Source organism: Lichenostomus cassidix, chromosome 8, assembly GCF_008360975.1.
Source record: "Lichenostomus cassidix isolate B80296 chromosome 8, HeHo_3.0, whole genome shotgun sequence".
In the NCBI taxonomy this organism is placed as follows: Eukaryota; Metazoa; Chordata; class Aves; order Passeriformes; family Meliphagidae; genus Lichenostomus; species Lichenostomus cassidix.
In genome coordinates this window covers 17,555,216-17,574,792 of record NC_139489.1, presented here as the reverse complement: position 1 = coordinate 17,574,792, position 19,577 = coordinate 17,555,216, and the positions used below count along the sequence as shown (strand labels likewise).

At 36.6% G+C, this 19,577-nt stretch overlaps 1 protein-coding gene across 2 annotated transcripts in view; it reads left to right on the top strand.

Moving 5' to 3' along the window:
* Positions 1-19,577, top strand: part of DPYD (dihydropyrimidine dehydrogenase) — a 336,246-nt gene that overhangs the window by 80,764 nt on the left and 235,905 nt on the right. For both annotated transcript variants that reach the window (XM_085068147.1, XM_085068146.1), the window contains exon 4: positions 10,999-11,086. In XM_085068147.1, coding sequence (XP_084924273.1) covers positions 10,999-11,086 — 88 coding nt within the window. The remainder of the gene's footprint in view (positions 1-10,998; positions 11,087-19,577) is intronic.

Here is a 19,577-nt window from a genome sequence, read left to right as displayed (position 1 = left end):
CGAGGGGTCAGGTGTTAAATTTCTTCAGTGATCATCAAAAAGGCTCTTTCCACATGTTTTTTTGTTTTGTTTTGTTTTGTTTCGTTTGTTTGGTGGGGGTTTTTAATTGCTTTGCTTTGTTTTTGTTTTGGTTTTTTTGGGTTTTTTTTGTGGGGATAGCCTTTTATGTTTAAATTCTGTATTGGTTTCACATAATGTGAAGTATGGACAGTGACTTTCAGCTATGTCATTTATTTACATTATCATACTGTGAGTGTGTGAATGTTATAACATTTTTCTCAGTGAAGGTGATTATAGCAAAATCTGGATATAGCACATACAAGACCTATCATTTAGTCTTAATAAGTTAGTGTATTTATCTGTTGCAAACAAATTGACTGAATGTTCAACTATCTGCTGTTGAAATGTGACTTACATCTTTAAACTGAAGAGATAAAGAATTACAACATTGATTCTTAGTGTAATTGGTTCAGGGTTTGTCTTTACTCTGTGCTAACCTCTCTAGTTTCCCTCTGTGATTTCTGTAGTTGTGTCATAAAGCTGTTTTCATTTGCCAAGTGGGTACTGGTTTTGAATCTTTACTTTTTTAGTAAATTTAAGACAGAAAAGCAAAGCCAAATAATTATCTTAAACATCAAAGCGTGAAGAAAATGCCATCTTTTAAAAAAGATTCTTATGTATTATAAACAGGGTAACATTATTTTCTTAAGACTAAAAAATGTTAAAAATATTTACAGCATAGAAAATCAGAACCAAATTAGCAGGCAGATTTCCTTTTTTCTGGATCTTGATATCTTGATATGAGTTACAGTATCACTTATCAATGTGTCTCGGACAAACCTCTTCATTTGAAAAAGAGGATGAAAGACAGTCCTTGTACACATGGAATTTCTAGACAAAATATGAAATCTTCAAATCTGCTGCTGAATTCACACAGTTTCCAAACCAGTATTTCCTCTCAGGGCAAAGACAGGAGTAGTGGCACATGGTTCTCAAAGCTGCAGCAATTTCCAGGTGAGGAAGAGTAAGGATCCTGGAATGCTGGGAACTCACTTCTGGAGGACTTTCATGAGGGTGGCTTAAGAAATTGCTTAAGCGTTTTCATTATGAGCAATTGAATGGTCTGACTGAGTCCCACTGGGGACTACATATATTAAAATAAAGCACAGTTAAGCAGTCTGATAATGAACTAGAGTGCTCACTGTCTGGAAGGACTGAGTTTCATTTACTAAGGAAACTCTTGCTTTCCTTCCAAGTTTTAAAACTTGGAAAAAGGTGGTCAACTGGAGTTGATGACTTATCTCCTCCCTTGGGAGAAGCATCTTTATCAGGTTCACAGAAGAAGGGTGACTGACCTCTTAATTTTCTCTGGAGTTCGAAACTGTAGTAGCAGCCAAAACTGATGCTTTTTTGTTTCTGCAAGTCTGTAAACAAGGGCAATTGGAACCTCTGAAGTTTCTATTTTTAATCTGAAATTCAATGACTTGATTTGTGCCTTTGCCTGCTTCCAGAGTATGCCCAATGTAGGGTCAAATGTTCAGGGGACACCAGCAGCAAAGGTAACAAACCTCCTGGTCTTTTGTCCTCTTTTCTGCCTTTCTCTCACATTCCTACCCCATGCTAATAGCATTATGAGTTTGGAAATGGTGGGAATGCTCTGTGCAGAGAGCAGTGCAGCCTGACTTGTGAGTGGCAGGGTTCTAGATCAGCATCCATTCAGATCTGTGGATAATTGCAGGGTGATGGAAAGGAGAGAGCTGGGGAATTCCTTGGTACTCAGATCCTAAAAAGGTAAGCTTTAGTTTATTATGCTGTTACAGCCTTTCCCAAGACTAATTCTCCATAAAAGTTTTTTGTTTAAATAACTTTTCTGTTAATAGTGATAGAATTGCTGGCATGCCTAAATTGCCAGCAGATTGTGGTGCTGTAGTGAGGAAATCCATTTCTTCTGAGTTTGTAGATTTTAATTGAGAACATTTTCTTAAATTTTTGATAAAGGCATTTTAGTTAGATTATGCTGTATCATAGATAGTTTATATATGTTATTCTTAAATTTAATCCATGTTTTTAGTGCAAATAAATGGTAGATGTGTGCTCCTGATAATAATGAAATATTGGACAGAGTAGCATTTGTAAGATGTGCATAGATGGTAAAGGCATTTTGGGAGAAAAACCATCGTTGACTAAACTTGTAAAGTGTGTCTTTCCTGAAGGGAACCCAAAGGAGTTTCATTGACATTAAGATAGACAACAGGTGTTTCATATTTTAGAAAGGTAATTTACACAGGATAAGAATCATGCCACATAAAAATAATTTCTCTTCTCCTAAAAAACCTAGAAATGATCCATGATGTAAGTCAAAAAATCCGTAACACTTCTGGGAGAATAGTCCAGGCGAAAGAAGATTATTGTGTACAGGACAAGCCATAATAAAAACTGTCAGTTCTGTCAACCTTTCTGTCTACGGTCTATAGAGGATTAAAAGGATATTGAACATTGTGTAACAGCTGTCTCTTATGTGAAAGGGATCACTGTTGTGGTGAACGTAAATGTACCCGTTTCAAAAGCTCCATGAGGTGAGGTGTGGCTGAGCCACAAGTGGCTGGTTTGGCAGGTAAAGTGCTGCTTTCAAGGACTTGAAGAGCACAGTCTGAGGTATAAATAGGTAGTATCAGTGTTTTATCAACAAGGGGGTTTCTGGTGTGTCTTTTTCACAACTGGAATAGTATGGTTACTATCAAGTTTATTATCATAAGCAAGAAACTGAATCGTGTTCCTATGATCTTGAGAAAATACTAATTAATATGTAGTGTGAAATTTAATCAGTGTTAACAGAGAAGTTGCCAATTGACGTTTAACTATTTGGTTTTTGTAACTCTACAAACTCCAAGATTTAAATAAAAATATGTTGTTGGCAGCAATAAAACCTTTAACTAAACATAGTTTTTCTGGAACAGTTTAATAAATTTTGAATATTGTTTAATAATGTTGAAAACACAGCAATTTCATAACGCTTACAATGAAACAAGAGAAAGGCAATAACACTTAGAATTGACATTGCTGTAAATCTGTGTTTCAAATTTCTGTATTTCCAACCTAAAAAAAAAAAATTCAGTTCTGACAGGAATGGGATAAAGAGATGAGCTCAGTTGATCAGTGCTAATAATGCCAAGATTGTGGGTTCAGTCCTTTATGGGCCATTCAGTTAAGGCTGGATTTGATTGTCCTTCTGAGTGCCTTCCAACTCAGATGATGCTGTGATAAAATGGTCTGCTCAATACAGCCTTTACTCAGAAGGTACATGTTTGTTTGAAGCATGAAAAAGAGCTATCCAGTTTATAGCATGGATTTCTTATGTACAGGTAAGGGTGATCCTCAGATTCTTTGGTACAGATTTTGGGTTGCAGTGTCTGCTTTTCCTTAAGTGTTCTTGTTTAGCCAGTGGTGTTGGGTACCAAGATACAGCTCAAAATAAAACTCTAGCTAAGTAACCTTTTTTCTGAAAATGTATTGCATACTTTTGTACATTGCTGAGTTCAACTTTATTTCCTCCTATGTTAATTTTAAATAACTAAATTCAAGGACTCATATTACCAAATATCTTTTTCTTTCATTGTACAAAGGAACAGTTGTAATACTTATGTGCTAAGTCCTGCTGGAAGGAGTTTACAAAATCATTTTTCAGGAAACAATGGTGACTTATTGGCCAACAACTTGTTGGGAGCAATTAGGCCATGGAATAGGTATAAGATGTGAGGGACAATTACAGTATTTACATTTGAGTTTGAGTTCTAATGCAGTATTTCAGAATAGAACATCAAGAACCACGTTTGTTGACTTCTGAGTTTAAACACATTTGGTAACATTCAGTGTATTATGTAACATTATGTAAATTCTGTAGTTTTTTACAGAGTTCTTACAGGATTGTTTTAAACTTTCTAAGCCTAGTTGTAAATGTTTGCAACAAAGTAAGATAGTTGAGTCATTCATAGAAGATTTTTTCAAAACAAGATTGCAGGGAGATACATCAAAATAAGAGATAACATTCAAATGAGGAACTGAAGTTTCAATTGTTTCTTAACTTATAGAGGCTGAGGTGGAATAATCTCTGCAGGTAAAAGTACATGGATAGGTCTGAGTCAGGAGAGCTGTGTGGGACTTGACTGCACACACTTGTCAGGAACTGTGGGGTTGACATACCCCATTTAAGATGTGCCACCAAATAGGAAGAGCAAATTTGTTCATTCACTGGACTTCATGCCTTTGTACAATCTGAGAGCATTATTCTTACACCACAGCAATTTTTTTGTGAGACATTATCATAAATTTTGGTTTGAAGCCAAAAAATTCTGAATACTGTAGATCAATATGTAACAAATGGATTGTAAAAACAAAGCATAGATTTAAAATGCTGTAAATAAATTGCCCTAGTAAAAGTAAAAGCCCCAGAAGAGGTAGTCTGTGTGGGAATAAAGGATCGAGTGAAAGGTATCTGGTGATGTTAAAATAAATATATTTTTAGCAATGGTATTGATTTGATACGAACTGCATGTAACTAAGTTACTGATAGAAATGGCTGCCATTCATTTCATCTGCTTCTTCACAGATTGAGCCTATGAGAAAGCAGAAGATGGTTGGGATTATATTCATTATATATTAAAAAATTAGTTATGATTTCTGATATGTCAGAAGGATGGTATACAGCTTTTCTGATTTGGCATCAGCTGATATACATGCTTTGTGCTACCATATTCTGTCAGCCCAACTGTGTTTTCTATTTTTAATCACTCTAAATTATATAACAGCTTTATTCAGCAACAATATAAATTGGAAAAATATGATTAAAGTAACGATGTACAAGTTATATAAATGAAGTGGATGAAAGGCAGCAATCTTTTAGGTTATATTGCAAACTGATCAGTGAAAAATTCTGTGTACCAGTAAAATGACAGGAGGAACTTAAGGTGAATATAATTTTCCATGAGCTGACCTGGAGCAGGCTGCTCTGCAAAGCGGTGCAGGCAGAGCCCAGCTGTGTTCCCACTGCTCAGCAAGGAGTTAAGGGGAAATCCCACCAACCTACTTTTCCTCTACTAGCCTCCATTTGTGTGTCTGATCACAGACCAAGATAGCACTGGCCTGAGTATGCAGTAGAGATGGCATTAGATAATGACAGTTTTAGTGTAGAAATGGAGGTTTCTGAAGGGCTGGATGGTAGCTGGCAAAAATGCAGAAGATAGACTGAAAAGTGACTGGTGCACACTCTCCTACACCATTGTCATAGACAACTAATGGCAGACAGTGGCTTCTCTTTTTATATTATCAACACTGTCCATTAAAATGAAGTTATGATGAAAGATGATAAAAAGTTATAGGACAGAGAAGTGGAAAAGTTTCACATAAATGGGGCAAAAAGACTACAGAAAACAGGAAGACAGCCAAGCAGAAGCAAAGAGGAGAGGAGAGTTCCTGCACTCAAAGGGGATTCAGAAGTAGATGAGAAAAGAATTATGGCTGTGTAGAGAGCCAAAGAAGAAAAGAGAAAGATGAGGCATTGATGAATAGAATGATTTGGAGCCTATGTCCATATGATTCACTACCTCTTAAGTGTCCAAAAATAACACTTGTCTGTAAGTGCCATTATTCTGCACTAGGGTAGGAGGTTTTTGTGTCTGAAGACTAACTTTCAACTCTGATCATTTCTTCTTTTTGATAAAATGCGCCTCCCTTACATGTCCTGTAACTGCCAGCAGCAATGTCATGTCTGTCTCTAATCCTGTAGAGTGCCTCTATTTAAAATTTGCTTCCTCTGGTCATGTGAACTTACTGACAGAGAAGTAGTGCCATTTTTTTTATGTATCTGCTGAAGGCTTACAGGACTTCCAGGTGACTGATGAGGCAACAGCGACAATGTAGGAGTCTTTCCTTCTTTCAATAGACATGACCTAGTATGTCTATTGAAAGCCAATTTAATTTACACTGGATGTTTTGTTTCTTGTTCCTGTGCACTGCTAACAGGCTGGGCATTTCTCACAAACAGAATTTTTCACATATCATTTTGCAATATAATCTAAAAGGCTGCTGCCTTTCACCCAGTATTACATATCCAGGACCAGGATATTGACTTGTCTGTATTGCTGTGTTTTGTACCATTTCTGATGCCCTTTTTGTTTAGAGGTGTTTCTTGGCAATTAGATTTGTTTTTCCTATAGTCCAAAATTGTTTTCGTAGTTGATTCTAATTTAAGATTATTTTGTCTTCTTTGCCACATTGCGCATACACAACAGAGTTCTTGGCCTTGCACGTGAGAATTCCTTTTTCTGTTTCTTAACTTTGAATATTCCTGTAAATATCATTTGTCTGTGGTAGTCATCAAACCCCTGTATCAACTGTTATGGTGTTTTGGTATTTAAACCTAACAAAACATCTCCCTGTTGCTTTATAATCCTTTTCTCCTCTTCTATCCATTGTGAAATGTAGTGAACATGAAGACAAAAAGATGGAGCATTTTTCTGTGTGAATGTTAGTTTTGGGTGTGTATTTTTTGTTTGTTTGTTTTTTATTAGTAAAATAATGGCAGCAAGAGTCCTTTTGTTGGTTTTTGGGGGTTTTTTTGGTTTTTTGTGTGTTTTTTTTTTTTTTACAGCTGCAAACAGTAGGTTTTCACTGATGGCTTACCATTTAAGCAGTGAATCTTTATCCTGACATTTCTTACCTTTTTATAAATGAGTGTATATCTGTCCAAATCTCTGTTTAGGTTTGTTCTTGACTCTATTTAAGTATAGCAAGACCAAACAGGAAGAAGAAAGCCTGAGTTCAATAAGATTAGCCATAAGTGGCTAAATGATTGGACCTCAAGAGAAAAACCCTACGTAATGCTCTTCTCTTCCACCATCAAAGGCAATGGGCATTCAACTTGGGATTTATAATTATTTGGAAATAATAGATTAATTTCTTCCTGACATACAGGTTTCTTATTTCAGTGCTTACTGTCCCCAACTCAGTGTTTAGAGTGATGCAAGAGACTTGGAACCAAGAAGAGCCTTGATTGGGTCAAAGTTGGGTCTCTGTTCAAACTGTATTCTCTTTCATTGGTGCAATTAGCTCTACTATTCTCTTAAAATTAATTGACCACAGCCTCAGGAAGTACATACAGAACATCATTATAAGACCTGTGTAAAACTGTTACATGTGTATCTGGGCTATTTCTCCGAGAGTTGGATAAAGTTTTAGAAATTTCTGCAAATAGTAGAGCTGGAAGGCTTTTTAAAAAATGACTGTTTATGTCTTGCAGAAACCTGCATAAATGAATTAGGATTCAATTTGCTTCTAAACCTCTGCCAACAGTAACTGTAATAAAGGTTATTTGGTCTGTTTTGTGATGGGTTTTTCATGTTTTCAAACATGGAGATTTGATGGGTTATGAGCTACAATTAGTTGTGGAGTATTACTCCAGATTACCTGTTTCACCCCCAGCCTTTTAGCATTCATGTCATTGCACTTCAAGTGATGTTATTGCCAGTTATACAGGCAATTGTTCACTGCATTTTTAGGTAACAATATAAATACATTGCCCTTCTTTGTTTAGAAGCAAAAGTATTTAAAGAGCTGGTCTAGGCCTGGAAATGGGACTGCTGGTCAGATATTTTAACTTTAAAATAAAATATTGGGTAATATTTCAACAACTGTACAACAAAAACCACTAACTGAAAATTGGTCTTGGCTATGACTTCCTTTTCTCTTTTGCAGTGCAAAGACTATGGCATTGCCTTTTATATGAAAATCAACATGCATGTGAAGTGAATGTGGTGCCTTTTAAGATTCAACACAGCCTATGTGTTTCTAAAGAAAATGCTCTTCCATGACATGACCAAATGGGAGAAAAATAAATAATATAGGGTGTTTTCTGATAGTTGGTAGGATTTTTCCTATATTTTTAGTAAGAAATGCTGAGGTACATATTCTCAGATTAGCACAGGTCCATATGTAGTCCAGAATGTTGTTTGTTTTGGTGATTTTTTTTTGGTAGTGAGCATGTACCTCCTAATTTAATTTGCTGAGAGCTAACAGGTGAATTGGAAACATTTAATCTAAATTTATAATTTTTTATTTACAATACTTTGAACCAAAATCATAGTAATAAAATAACCTTGTGAAATGAAAAGTGGAATTTCACAGGATGGGAGAACAGTTGAGGAAATAGGAAGGAAGTATAAGACTTAATGTTTCTCCATTGAGAGATATGCACGTGGAATTGAAGCTCATGGTAATTGTTGGTGTATTCCCTTAAGCACGGTACTTTTCCTGTGATTTTTGAAAGGATCAATCATTTGCAGCAATTTATGGATGTAACTTTCTGGTGTGTGTCTCTACTACTTTATTTATGCTTTTTGCCTGGTTCACCAGAATGCAGTACCTTTGCTCCTTTGTACAGTAAATGCACTCTGTAATATCTATTATGGTATAGTCAAAGGATAATTTATTGTAAGATAGAAAAATAGGTCAACACTAATGTCACTTGATGATCAACCCCCCAAGTTTAATAAAACACCTCACCAGCATGCATTCAGCACAGTGCTTGATGTTTTATTAGGACTACAGTACCTTACAGTACCTAGCTATAGCAGGAGTGTAATTACTGAGCTGTCATAGTGATAAGTGGGATTAATGGCAGCCTGGTGCACTTTAGTCTGCAGAGTGCCTGGAAGATGGTATTATTATAAGAGAAAGTCTGGACTGGCATATTCATGGCACCCTCCCCTCCTCCCCAAAGCTCACATTCAAGTTTGCATTACCTGCCCCTCCCAGTAGCTGACATTTTCAACAGCTGTTATTTGTGAACCAGCTCAAAAATCAAAAGAGAAATAATTTGGTAAAGATGCTTGCTAGCCACAATGAGTAATCTGTACACAGCTTATCCTGCCAAGTGCCATTCTAGTCAGTTTTGACGTGAGATTATTATATATATAAACCACAGAACATATTTGATGTTCAGGGTGCTTCCTTTGATCTTGAATACAGGACTGTTGTATTTTAAAGAAAACCACACTGAGGAAAGTGAAGAGTAAAAAGTCGTAATGGAATTGATGCCTTTTTTTAATTGCATGATTTTTGACTTCTGTTATTTTCTTACTGCCTACACAGGCAAACTGCTCATCTTAGCCCTCATAGCAGTGTTATTTTGACTAGTGTGTCTCCTATTTTGCTGACTTCTTGTACTAGAACTTTGCTTTCTTTCAAAGAAAAGAAATTCTTGTCTGCTTAGAATGCTAAAAGCATCCTCTTGATTCAGCATTCTGGCCACAACCTTTTGAGGTGCCCATGTCCCACCTTTGCTTGTTAAAGCCTTTCTAACATGTACCTGTCACAGGTAGTGCTGGGCAGTGTTGTGTTCAACTGCCACAGCGAAACCTGCCAATGCTTTCCTGACATCCCAACTAGCTGAACTAGTAACCCACTATTGTATTGAACCTGGGTTTGGCTTTTGCAGGTTTCCCATCTTTTGCAGCCTGTGAGATGGGTTTACTCTAAGTATATCCTCTGGGGCCTTTTTGTCCTTGCTAGTCGTGTGAGAAAATCCAAACAGCCACTACACGTGCTTTCAAATTTTGCTGGTGCCGTAGTGTCTGCAACACCCAGCTAGATGATAATGAATAATAAGATGAAGGGCTAATTAATCTTTTATTTGACTAGCTTTCCCTTCTGTCATATTCCACCCTTAACTGAAAAAATGACAACAGAAGAACTCTGATGCATTTGATTGACAAAGTCAGGCCAGGGTTTCACTGCAGGTATTCCAGTAATTTCTTTCCTTTTAATGTTCTCTTCAGTTCTTTGTGTGTAGTCCATTGGCCTCTTGCAGTTTTTCTATGTTATTTTCAAATACTGTCTCCCAGCCAGTTCCATAATGTTGTTATCTAGCACTAAATAACAATAATAAAGGTGGACTTGTAGAATTCATGTAAGTAGCTGGGCTCAAATAATACGTAAAACCTGAATTTTATTTCATTTTCCATAGATTGTTAAACCCACAATTCACATTAGTTCTGTATGTTAGTGAGGCAGTTTCAAAAGACCATCTGAAATAATCTAAAAAAATCTGAGATAAGTAGTGAGGCCTTTGACCTATGATAATTATTGCTCTATACAGCCAAAGCTGTGTACTAATACCTTTGCTTAATAGAGAACCATTTCACTTCTTCAGCTGACTTTTATGGGTTTTTTTGTTAGGTTTTCTTAATGCAAATTGTGTAGACTGTCCTGAAGACTTAATCCTTAGATGGGGCTTGTGCAAACAACCCGATCATTACAGCCCCATGTATGACTATGCAGAAACAGAAATTCAATCTTTATTACTCAGGATCTTAGGGTGCTTTAATGGACAGTTAGGTTTTGTCATTAGAAATGACAAGAAGCTTTGGTTGGGAGTATGTATAAGACCACTGGGTTGTTTTCAGAGGTCACAGACTTGTCACTGGAAATTCATAGAAAAGTGACTTGAAAATTGATAAGCTATTCTTATTCTTTGGACATACAGTGCCAAGTAATTCCTTCCTCTGTGGAAATACTGTTGCTTTTGTATGTCTGGTTATCCAAAATTCAGAATTTAATTCATAATGAAACTTTCAGAACTTTATTAATAAATTTTGATCCACAACACAGATGTTTTTCAAATAGAAAAATGGACTGGTCAGAAGTTTAGCAATCTTGGATTCCAGGGAAAAAATTACCTCTATGTAATTTGACAGTTTCCTAATACTTTGACAGGTGTAGTCTGTCTGTTTGTAAATTGTACCCTCTGCCATCCTATGTAAAGTGCAGTCAAGAAAACAAAACTAATCTGTGTTGATAACAGTCAATCATGATCATGTAGTGCTTTGAGATTTTAAACAGAAATTTTATGAAAGTGTTATGCATTATTGTTTTGTGACTTACCTTATGCTATTGGCAGCACTTGTGTTCCATGTCTCCTTGACACATTTTCTTCTATTCCTGTAGATGCTTAAAGTGTGCAGATGCCCCCTGTCAGAAGAGTTGCCCAACTAATCTGGACATCAAGTCATTCATCACAAGTATTGCAAACAAGGTAAAGTCGGGCTTGCAGTTGTATGTGGCAGGAGATAACAGCAGTTACTTGCAGTTTTGTGGGTGAGATTGCATTTCAAGGCTTATCTTTGTAAAGTCTTCCAAAAAAGTGTTTAGAGCAGATATTTTGAAGCTTGAGTCAGCTAATTTTTGATTATTTTTACTTCTATTCTCTGCCTGTACAGATAGTGTATAGTGCAGATCTATTTCTTCATGTCGCTTTGTCTATAATGTTTTTTGGTTTTGGTGGTTTTTAAATACAATGATATTCAAAAACCTGAGCATTATAATGTCATTACTTAACCTTTCTGCTATCTGAGGTATTACAGTTACAAACCTCTCCTTTCATTTGAGGTAGGGGGGAGGTTGGTGGTTTTCTGTTATTTTTTTTAGAAGTGATTACACTTTAAAGTTCCTGTGAGCAGAAATTCGTTACAAAGATGATCATCTCAAGGAATATTAACTTGTCCTTTGTACTGAGAGTCTCTGTTTAATGCAAGTGTAGTCACTCACTAGGAGTGTTAGTAACATACTACAGGAATAAATGGAACCCCCCCTCTTTGGCGGTTCTGTACCTTTTCCTTTCTTAATAGGCTACTATATGATGATTGTAATGAAATCTTAAAAACCTTATTCTGAACTGTGGCTTACAAGTGACTTTTAATGGCCGTAAATAGAAATAAATAAAGGTTGCTGCAAAGTTGATGTGACAAGATTAATTAGGTTGTCTGGCATAGTGTGAAGAGGACTGGATATTGTTTGCCCCATACCTTTTAAAGCTTCCCATCTCTGGAAACATTAGCTTCCATGTGACTTATGTCTGTATGAGTCTGACTAGACTCATAGTCTACTGAGGTTGCTACAAAGATTATCTGTCTGCTTTTTATGCTCTAACATTTCTCACTGTAAGATGCAGCTGAAAAGGCCTACAGAGGTGAAGCTGAGTGAAGTGGGTGGGCAACAGCAGCACTTCCATGTGCAAGTGAACAGCCACGTTGCTTTTATTAAACTGTGTGAGGTTCGGAGAAGACACCAGTAAATTCTGCACCTTAACAAGAAACATTAGGATCAGAGGAGATATTAAAATGTGTGTATCAATTATCATGTAACTATGTGTTGATGTGGTTTGCAGTAATTGCCATTATGCCCAGTATATGCATATAGACAGTTTTCTTATATAATCTGTATCCTGTAACTGCTGCATTTATTTTCATGAATGTAGGCATCTGTTTGCAACCACAGTATAGTTTGTGGCATATTGCTGCTTATTACCTCTTCAGGCATCGTGAAGCAGGCAAACTGAGCAGAGAAGGTACAAGGCAGCAATGAAACTGCTACTCTCTCTCATCATTGTGCTGTCATTTGTTTAGGTAACCTAAAGCAAATTTTATGGAAGTATTTTACCAGGATAGTATTTTCTTATTGAGGATTCATTATGCTACTGCTTTGGGTAGGATAGGGTGATATGTTGTTGAGGAAAGAAAAGGGGCCTGGTTATCAAAACATAAAGCTGGGAATAAGCAACCACGGAAGATGGATTGAAGACTGCAACAGAAGATGTCAGAAAAAGAACTAACACCAGCAGCATCCTGATACAATAAATTTGGTGGGTCTCTTAAACTCTGACAGCCTCCAAAATATGATACCCCTTTGTAATTTGACAGAAAGGTTAAGTCATTTTAATGGCTGATTAATTTCAAATTCTGTGCTTCAATTACAAAGCAGAGAAAATAAAGGTGGGGTGACTGCAGAGCTTTGCGGGTTGTGTTTTGGCAATGCTATACTGGAATACTATACAGTTTAGTTAACTGCCTTGAAGGTTTGCAGTAAAGTCTTTGCCTTGCTGAAGCCAATGGGTACATGCTTACTGATTCTAATAGGGCCAGATTTAACCGGTTAGATGGTCAGTGTGGTGGATCAACCCTAGAGAATTTTGGGCTGGTTTATGATGACTTTTGAATCCTCTTGGAACCTGTAGATGCTTGGTAAGACACTGGTTTTGCCCTGAGCAGGTGGCCTGATCACTCTGTGTTTTATTAGAAAATCTTGCTACAGAAAAGAATTGCAGTTTACTACTATTCTCTTAGGAGACTTAACTTTTTTTTTCTTTTTTTTTTTTTTTTTGGTGGAGATCACAAGCTATCTTAGATTCCCTAAATGTAATTATAGCATGTCTTTTTGGACCCTATCCCTTCTGAAACCTTTTATAAAAGGTATGCCACAGCTTTGGTAACTGCTTTTACCTCATGTTGGTGTCTGGTTATTGTGCAGGCAGCAGGAAACATTCATACACATGACGTTTTGAAAAGTCAGATATTTGATTTTTGCTGTTCAAGATGTTAGGATGGTAAATTGTGTGCCTAAATCAGCACTGCTTCTGTTAGGTCATGTTTCAAGTGTGAGTTTACATACGGTCTTATGCTCTTCTTTCTGTCCTTACCCTATCAGAAGAAATCTGACATAGCATGATTGTGGAAGCATTTCTCTGCAACAGCTCTAATGCTGACTTCAGAAATAAACAGTCAGAAAACCAAATCAAAAGAACAAACCCCCAAAAATTAGAAGTGCGTAACCCCCAGTGGGTTATGCTTAGCAAGTAACTGAATTCATGGGCTGAGAAACAAGGCTAGGGAGTCCTGCATGCCCATGGCAGAGGCTTTAGAAGGAGATGATCTTCAAGGTCCCCTTCCAACCCAAACCATTCTGTGATTCTGTATTTGTAGACTCCATGTCAGTGGCTATGCCTCCTGTAATTAATGTCCCAAGCAACTTAAGGAAACTAGCACTGCATAGAGGGAACCCAGCTTTGACTTGATGGCTGTAATCTGCTAGGCTGAATTTTCCTTTTCATGTATTAGATTCTGATGCCTTTGCTAGAAAATATTTCTTAAAACAAATTCTGTTATTCAGAAAATAACAGGGAATTCTTCTGGTTTTCTTTATTAATGATACCTTTTTATAGATGTAGTTATGTATTGCTGTCTTTACAGTACTGCATTTCGAAACTCCTTCCTTTCTCTCAAGCAAGCAATAGGTACAAAATGCAAGTTGAGACAGGGGTACCAAAAGTTTAAATTATTCACCTGAAGTCATGAGCTGGCAGAATTTGTGTGAGAGCCCACTGCCATGGCTGCTCCTGTGGTATCCTTTGCCCTCTTTCATTCTGCTCCTGTGGTGGTACCTGCGCCATACGCTTTTAAGGCAGATAGAAGAAAAGAATGGTGTGCTTTTGAGCACTAAAATGTATCATTTATAATTTTGAAAGTTTTTAATGGAACCAGTAAGTAATTTTTCACTTTGTTATGCATTTTGCTAAACTTTTATTGGAATAATAATTTAGATATTATCATTCAGCAGTCTGAATATTCAGCTTGATGAAAATTTTTGTGTTGTTGTCACAGAAGTTCTTGCTTAAGATGATCAACGATATTTTACATGTCATTGAAAATACTTTTCGAAATGATAAATTGTTTTTGCTGCTTTCATCTTGTAAACTTCCATTTTTAATCCAAAAGCTTATAAATATATATGGTAGCTTCTAGAAAAAAAAAGAAAAATGGAACTTTCATGAGTTTGAGGCTAATAAATTCAGGAAATTGGGGTATGTTTTCTAGACTTACTGAAGTCCCTGTCCTGCTTCTGAATCTCTCATCATCCACTTAAGAAACTCACTTCAGCTAGTTACACTTCTACTTACTTAGAGAAGATTGTGTTCAATAAATTCCTTATCCTTATCCCTGTGTAAGCAGTATTGCAGGTATTTATTTAAATGTGATTCATTATTAATATAGGCTATTTAAACTGCAGTGTACTGAAAATGAATTACTTTGTCAGGTATTTAAAAGCTCTATTGTATGCAGTTTGTTTTGTTGGGAAATGGCTATAGCAATCATAAAGGGTCAGGGATTCTTGTTCTCTTAAGCCTGAGGCTTTTTAGATATTTACAGGCCATGTACAATGTAGCTGTTCTGGCTGTTCTGCCATTAGACCTGAGCTCAGGAGTAGAAGACGGACAGGGGAGGAGGGTTGTTCCTGGGTTGAGAGGGTAATTGAATTGCCAGACTCAATGAGCCTTGAGCCTCTTTGAGAGAAAGGATGTCACTTATGCTGTATTGTGTTAGCTGCTGTGACTCAGTAGAGTTTAGGCCACAACTTCCATTCTCTTTTTCCATACAAACTGGATTACAACTCCACTTTATAAAGGTACAATCTATTCCATTGTGTCTTCCCAGTTCGTGTTGCTTGCTTCATAAAGACTGCTCGCAATTGTGTCTCTCAGAGAGCAGACTTCAGATTCACCAGGCGCATGTTACTATTTTGGTTTCTAAACATCAGAAGACGGCAAACAAATATTCTGACTTCCAGCTGTCCTCTCTTTAAATCAACCACCATATTGCAAAACATATATTCTTTGTTTTATAATGAGCAAGTGCCGTCTTATTTATTTCTTTAAAAAGAAAAAAAAAATGCTAAAAAAATCCCAATGTGTTCAGCTGCTGCAGAAGAAGCTTTGCCCCCTAGCCCTGAAGGGGGCAGGAATGATTTTAGGATATTATGTGCTCCTTTCCCTGTGTTGATATGTCAAAGCAGGAAGGAATTTGTAAAATGGAGCTTTAGCACTTGTCATCCTTTGGGACTGGCACAAGCAAATGTTTTACAGCAGCAGAAAATCCTACAATTTCCCAGAAGCATCTCTCAGCTTGAACACTTGTAGGGTGCCCAGCTTTTCTCCTGTTCAGCAAAACCGTGCCAGAGAAGCAGCCCTTTAGAAAGCAGCAGCTCCTGACATGCTCTACCTTTGAACTGCTGAGTGAGAGTCTTGGGGCTTTTTATTATCAGACACCTTTATGGTTGAGTAGTAGCATTGAAAAACAACTGTTGGTGCACATGGAGATATTAACTTTTGTTACACAGCACAGGCATAAGGAGTGAGTGACTCAGCCTTTATAGTCTCAGCCTATAATGAAGAATTGGGGGTACAGAAGTGTCTTTTGTGTTGTCTCTACTTGTGGAACTCACTTTGTCACTGCAGCCCTCTGTTACTAGAGCTCACATTTTTATTTCAAGCCACATATTAGTACAATGATTCCTGATATTGACTCAACAGTTTTTTCTGTGTTCAGAAAGGCCATTTTCTCCCATATCCCTTAATAGTAAAGATAAGCTGGTTTGCACTGTCACATCAACTCTTTTTAAAAGACTATATGGAGGCCAGCATTAAAAAAAGATCAACAAAGAACCCAGTGCCCCCCCAAAAAATCCCCAAGCCAAATAAAAACCCTACATTGGAAAACAAACAAAAAACCAGCCCAACCCCCAAAATCAGCAAAGCCATGCTGCCCTCTAGATAAAAGGTAAAAGGTTGTCCCTGGGCTGTGCAGGACACTGGCAAGGAGATGAAGGAGAGAGAAATGAATGTCAGGAATAGTACAGAGAAACTTGTGGAACACAAGGGCAAGTTTCAGGATTTCAGAGGAATCTCTAGGTTTAAATGAAACCAAAGGAAATCTGTATGGGATTTTCAAGAGTGAAATTCTGTTTTTTCAAGGAAGAAATCGGAGAGGGAACAAACTGGAAGATACAGATGGATACCAAGGGACAAGGGTGAATCTGAAGTTTGGGAGATTGAGGGAGTAAAGGAAAACATGTTTGTGGTAATATACTAGAAATAAGAAAAAATGCAAAGTGTGTAGACAGAGGAAAACAAGATAGAAAAAGTTGTGGAATTGCTAAGAGAAAATAAATGAAGAGAAGATTGCCGCAGAGAGGGTGTTGAGAGACACAGGATTATGACAGGTGAGAGAAATAGAATGATGGGTTTTTTTCTGTGCCAGAGGAACTCTGACTAAATTAACAAAAGACATCTATATGTTGTTACAAAGACTGTAGAAAACAACGAGTCACAGTTCATATGTAAAATACTGTAGGTGGGATACTGTTAATACAATGAAGGATTGTGGAAGTCAGAAAACTGCTAGATGACTGGTAATAATTATATACAGATATGTATCATAATTAATCTTTAAGTACTACTTTGAGGCCCCAGGTTTTTCAAAAGTGGTGTTTTATTCAGCTTTCTCTGTTAATCTTAGTATATTTCAGGTCACTAAATAAAATAGTAAAAAAAAAAAAAGTTAAAGAAAAAGTAGGAATTATGTTAAATTGATGCACATGAAACAGTGACTTTTCTTGAGATGTCTGTTTGTACTTAGTGTAATGGAATGGCTGACAGCGGGTTTCAGTTTCCATAGTGTAATTATGTAGAATAGACTTTTGCGATGACACCATGTCAATTAAGGAATCTCTCACATTCTAGACTACAAAGGACAAAATGACAGTACAAGATATTTCTTCCGTTCCTTTTCATAAAAAGATAGTGACACTGCGTGAAATTACAGTCCTGTTATGATGACACAAGTCAAATGATGTGAAAGATTTCTGGATTGATTAAAAATCATCAGCATTATAATATAGAATATGTATGATTTGATAAGTTGCTGTTATGTTTTGTTCATTCTTCTTCGGAAGATATTTGGGGGGGCTGACAGACTGAGGGCGTTTCTTGTTATATTTGAACTGGTGTGTGTCAGTGTGAAAAATGCTCCTTATATAACAACGTACTTTAAATAGTGATTCTTCGGTCTGTGGAAATATTTTAATCCAATACATCTTGAATAAATTTTAAAGCCATTGCAGAACATGAACTAGAATAGGAGGTGGTGATATTTTTCCATGTATTTTGCTATGTCTCCTTTTTTAAACTTAAATCCAGATGAAAAAGAAATTGACTTTTTTTCTTTCCTTTTAAAGTATTCACTCTGTCTCCAAATTCTGATAAAGTCAGTGTATTAATTTTTATTACATAAAGCATAATAATGCATATTCTTCATTGTTTTTGAGAAAACTGCAATATCAAAACACCCTGATGCATAATGAATTTATTTAAAAAGCTCTTGAATTAAATTGAAAGAAAGGATGCTATAAGCATTTCCTGATAGTAAATGCAATTTCTTCTGGTCTCTCAGTATTGATCCTATGTGTTTTAATAGGTTTTTTCAAGTAAAAAACAGTCTAATTTGCATGCAAATTATATAATGCTTCCAAATGATACATGTGGAGATCCTCCTCTGCCTGTTTTCCTCTGATTATTGATATCTGTTTAAGGCTTGTTTTTGTTCCCTGTGTTAGCAATGTAGTATTTATTGACATTTTGATATAGGAAACCAGAAAACATCTTACCCAGTTAGATTAATTTATTTCTATGGAAGTGCACAGGAAAAAAAGATTCTATGAACAAAGGCAGGAGCAGACATTTATCTCTTTAAAAAATTCAGAAACATTCTCGTTTTAGACTTGCTTCCTCTGTGACGTCTGTAAGAAACTAGCCAACTGAATCACCTTATTATTTAAACATCTACAAAGCTGTTAAGATAGCTTGCATTATTCCATGCACTGAAGTAACTGTCATTTTAAAGAAGCCAGCCTCCCTTTAGTTATGATCCTTTCTCATGTACAGCATGTGTGTAGTTACCAGTCTGCCAGGTCTGCATCTCTGCATGTCTATTTTATATGCAGCCTACTAAACTCTAATTTTTTAAAATGAAGTTATTACTATATTTTTTTAAATGTGAATATTCTACTTTTAATGTCACTGATAAATGTAATAAATATAATGATCATTAATAAATGTTTTCAGCTTAGAAAGGATAAAGCTGCATAAGCACAATGTGTTTGTGTAACTAAATGTTAAAGATACTATACACGTACTACAAACTCTCATTTATTGTAGTAACACAATGCTTTGCAGTTTTGTAACACAGTTTGTATAGCACCACTCAGTGTAACTTACTAGACTTACTGTATTTATCTGCCAGTTTTGTCAAGTATTGTAAAACATTTTTCTAACTGTTTGATATGTTAGGTAATTGCACAGTAAAGACAGGATAAATGATTAAATAGAATAGAAGGACAAAGAGATGAAGCAACTCACAGCTGGGCACGTGAAGTCCTGGCCAGAGCCCAGTCTCCACACTGCACTGTGCCCTGGCAGCAGGAAGCTTGCAGATGGACTTGCTCTCCGGCCAGTGCACAATCATGGTAGCAGCACATGGCAATAGCCTTTCACTAGCAGTGGGGAGGAACAATGGAATGGGAACAGTGCTTACACTGGAATTCAGGAAGGTAGAAGAGGAACTGCAGCTCTTCTGAGAGAATGTTGTAAGTTTACCTATGGTAACATTAGCATAGAGGGACTATTTTTGGCAAACCAGGAAACCAAATCTACCCTGAATGTGTGTTTCCCTTTCATCTCTAGAGGTGCCCACCTTAGCACAGTTGGAGCACACCAGTGAAGCAGTGCAGAGGACTTGCCCTGCTGTTCTCAAATGTGACTATCCTTAAATTTATCATCATATATATTTTAGGTGCTAAGACTAGAAATTATGTGTTTGATACAGTTTATTTAATGTCTTAATATTTGCATGGCTTTGTGT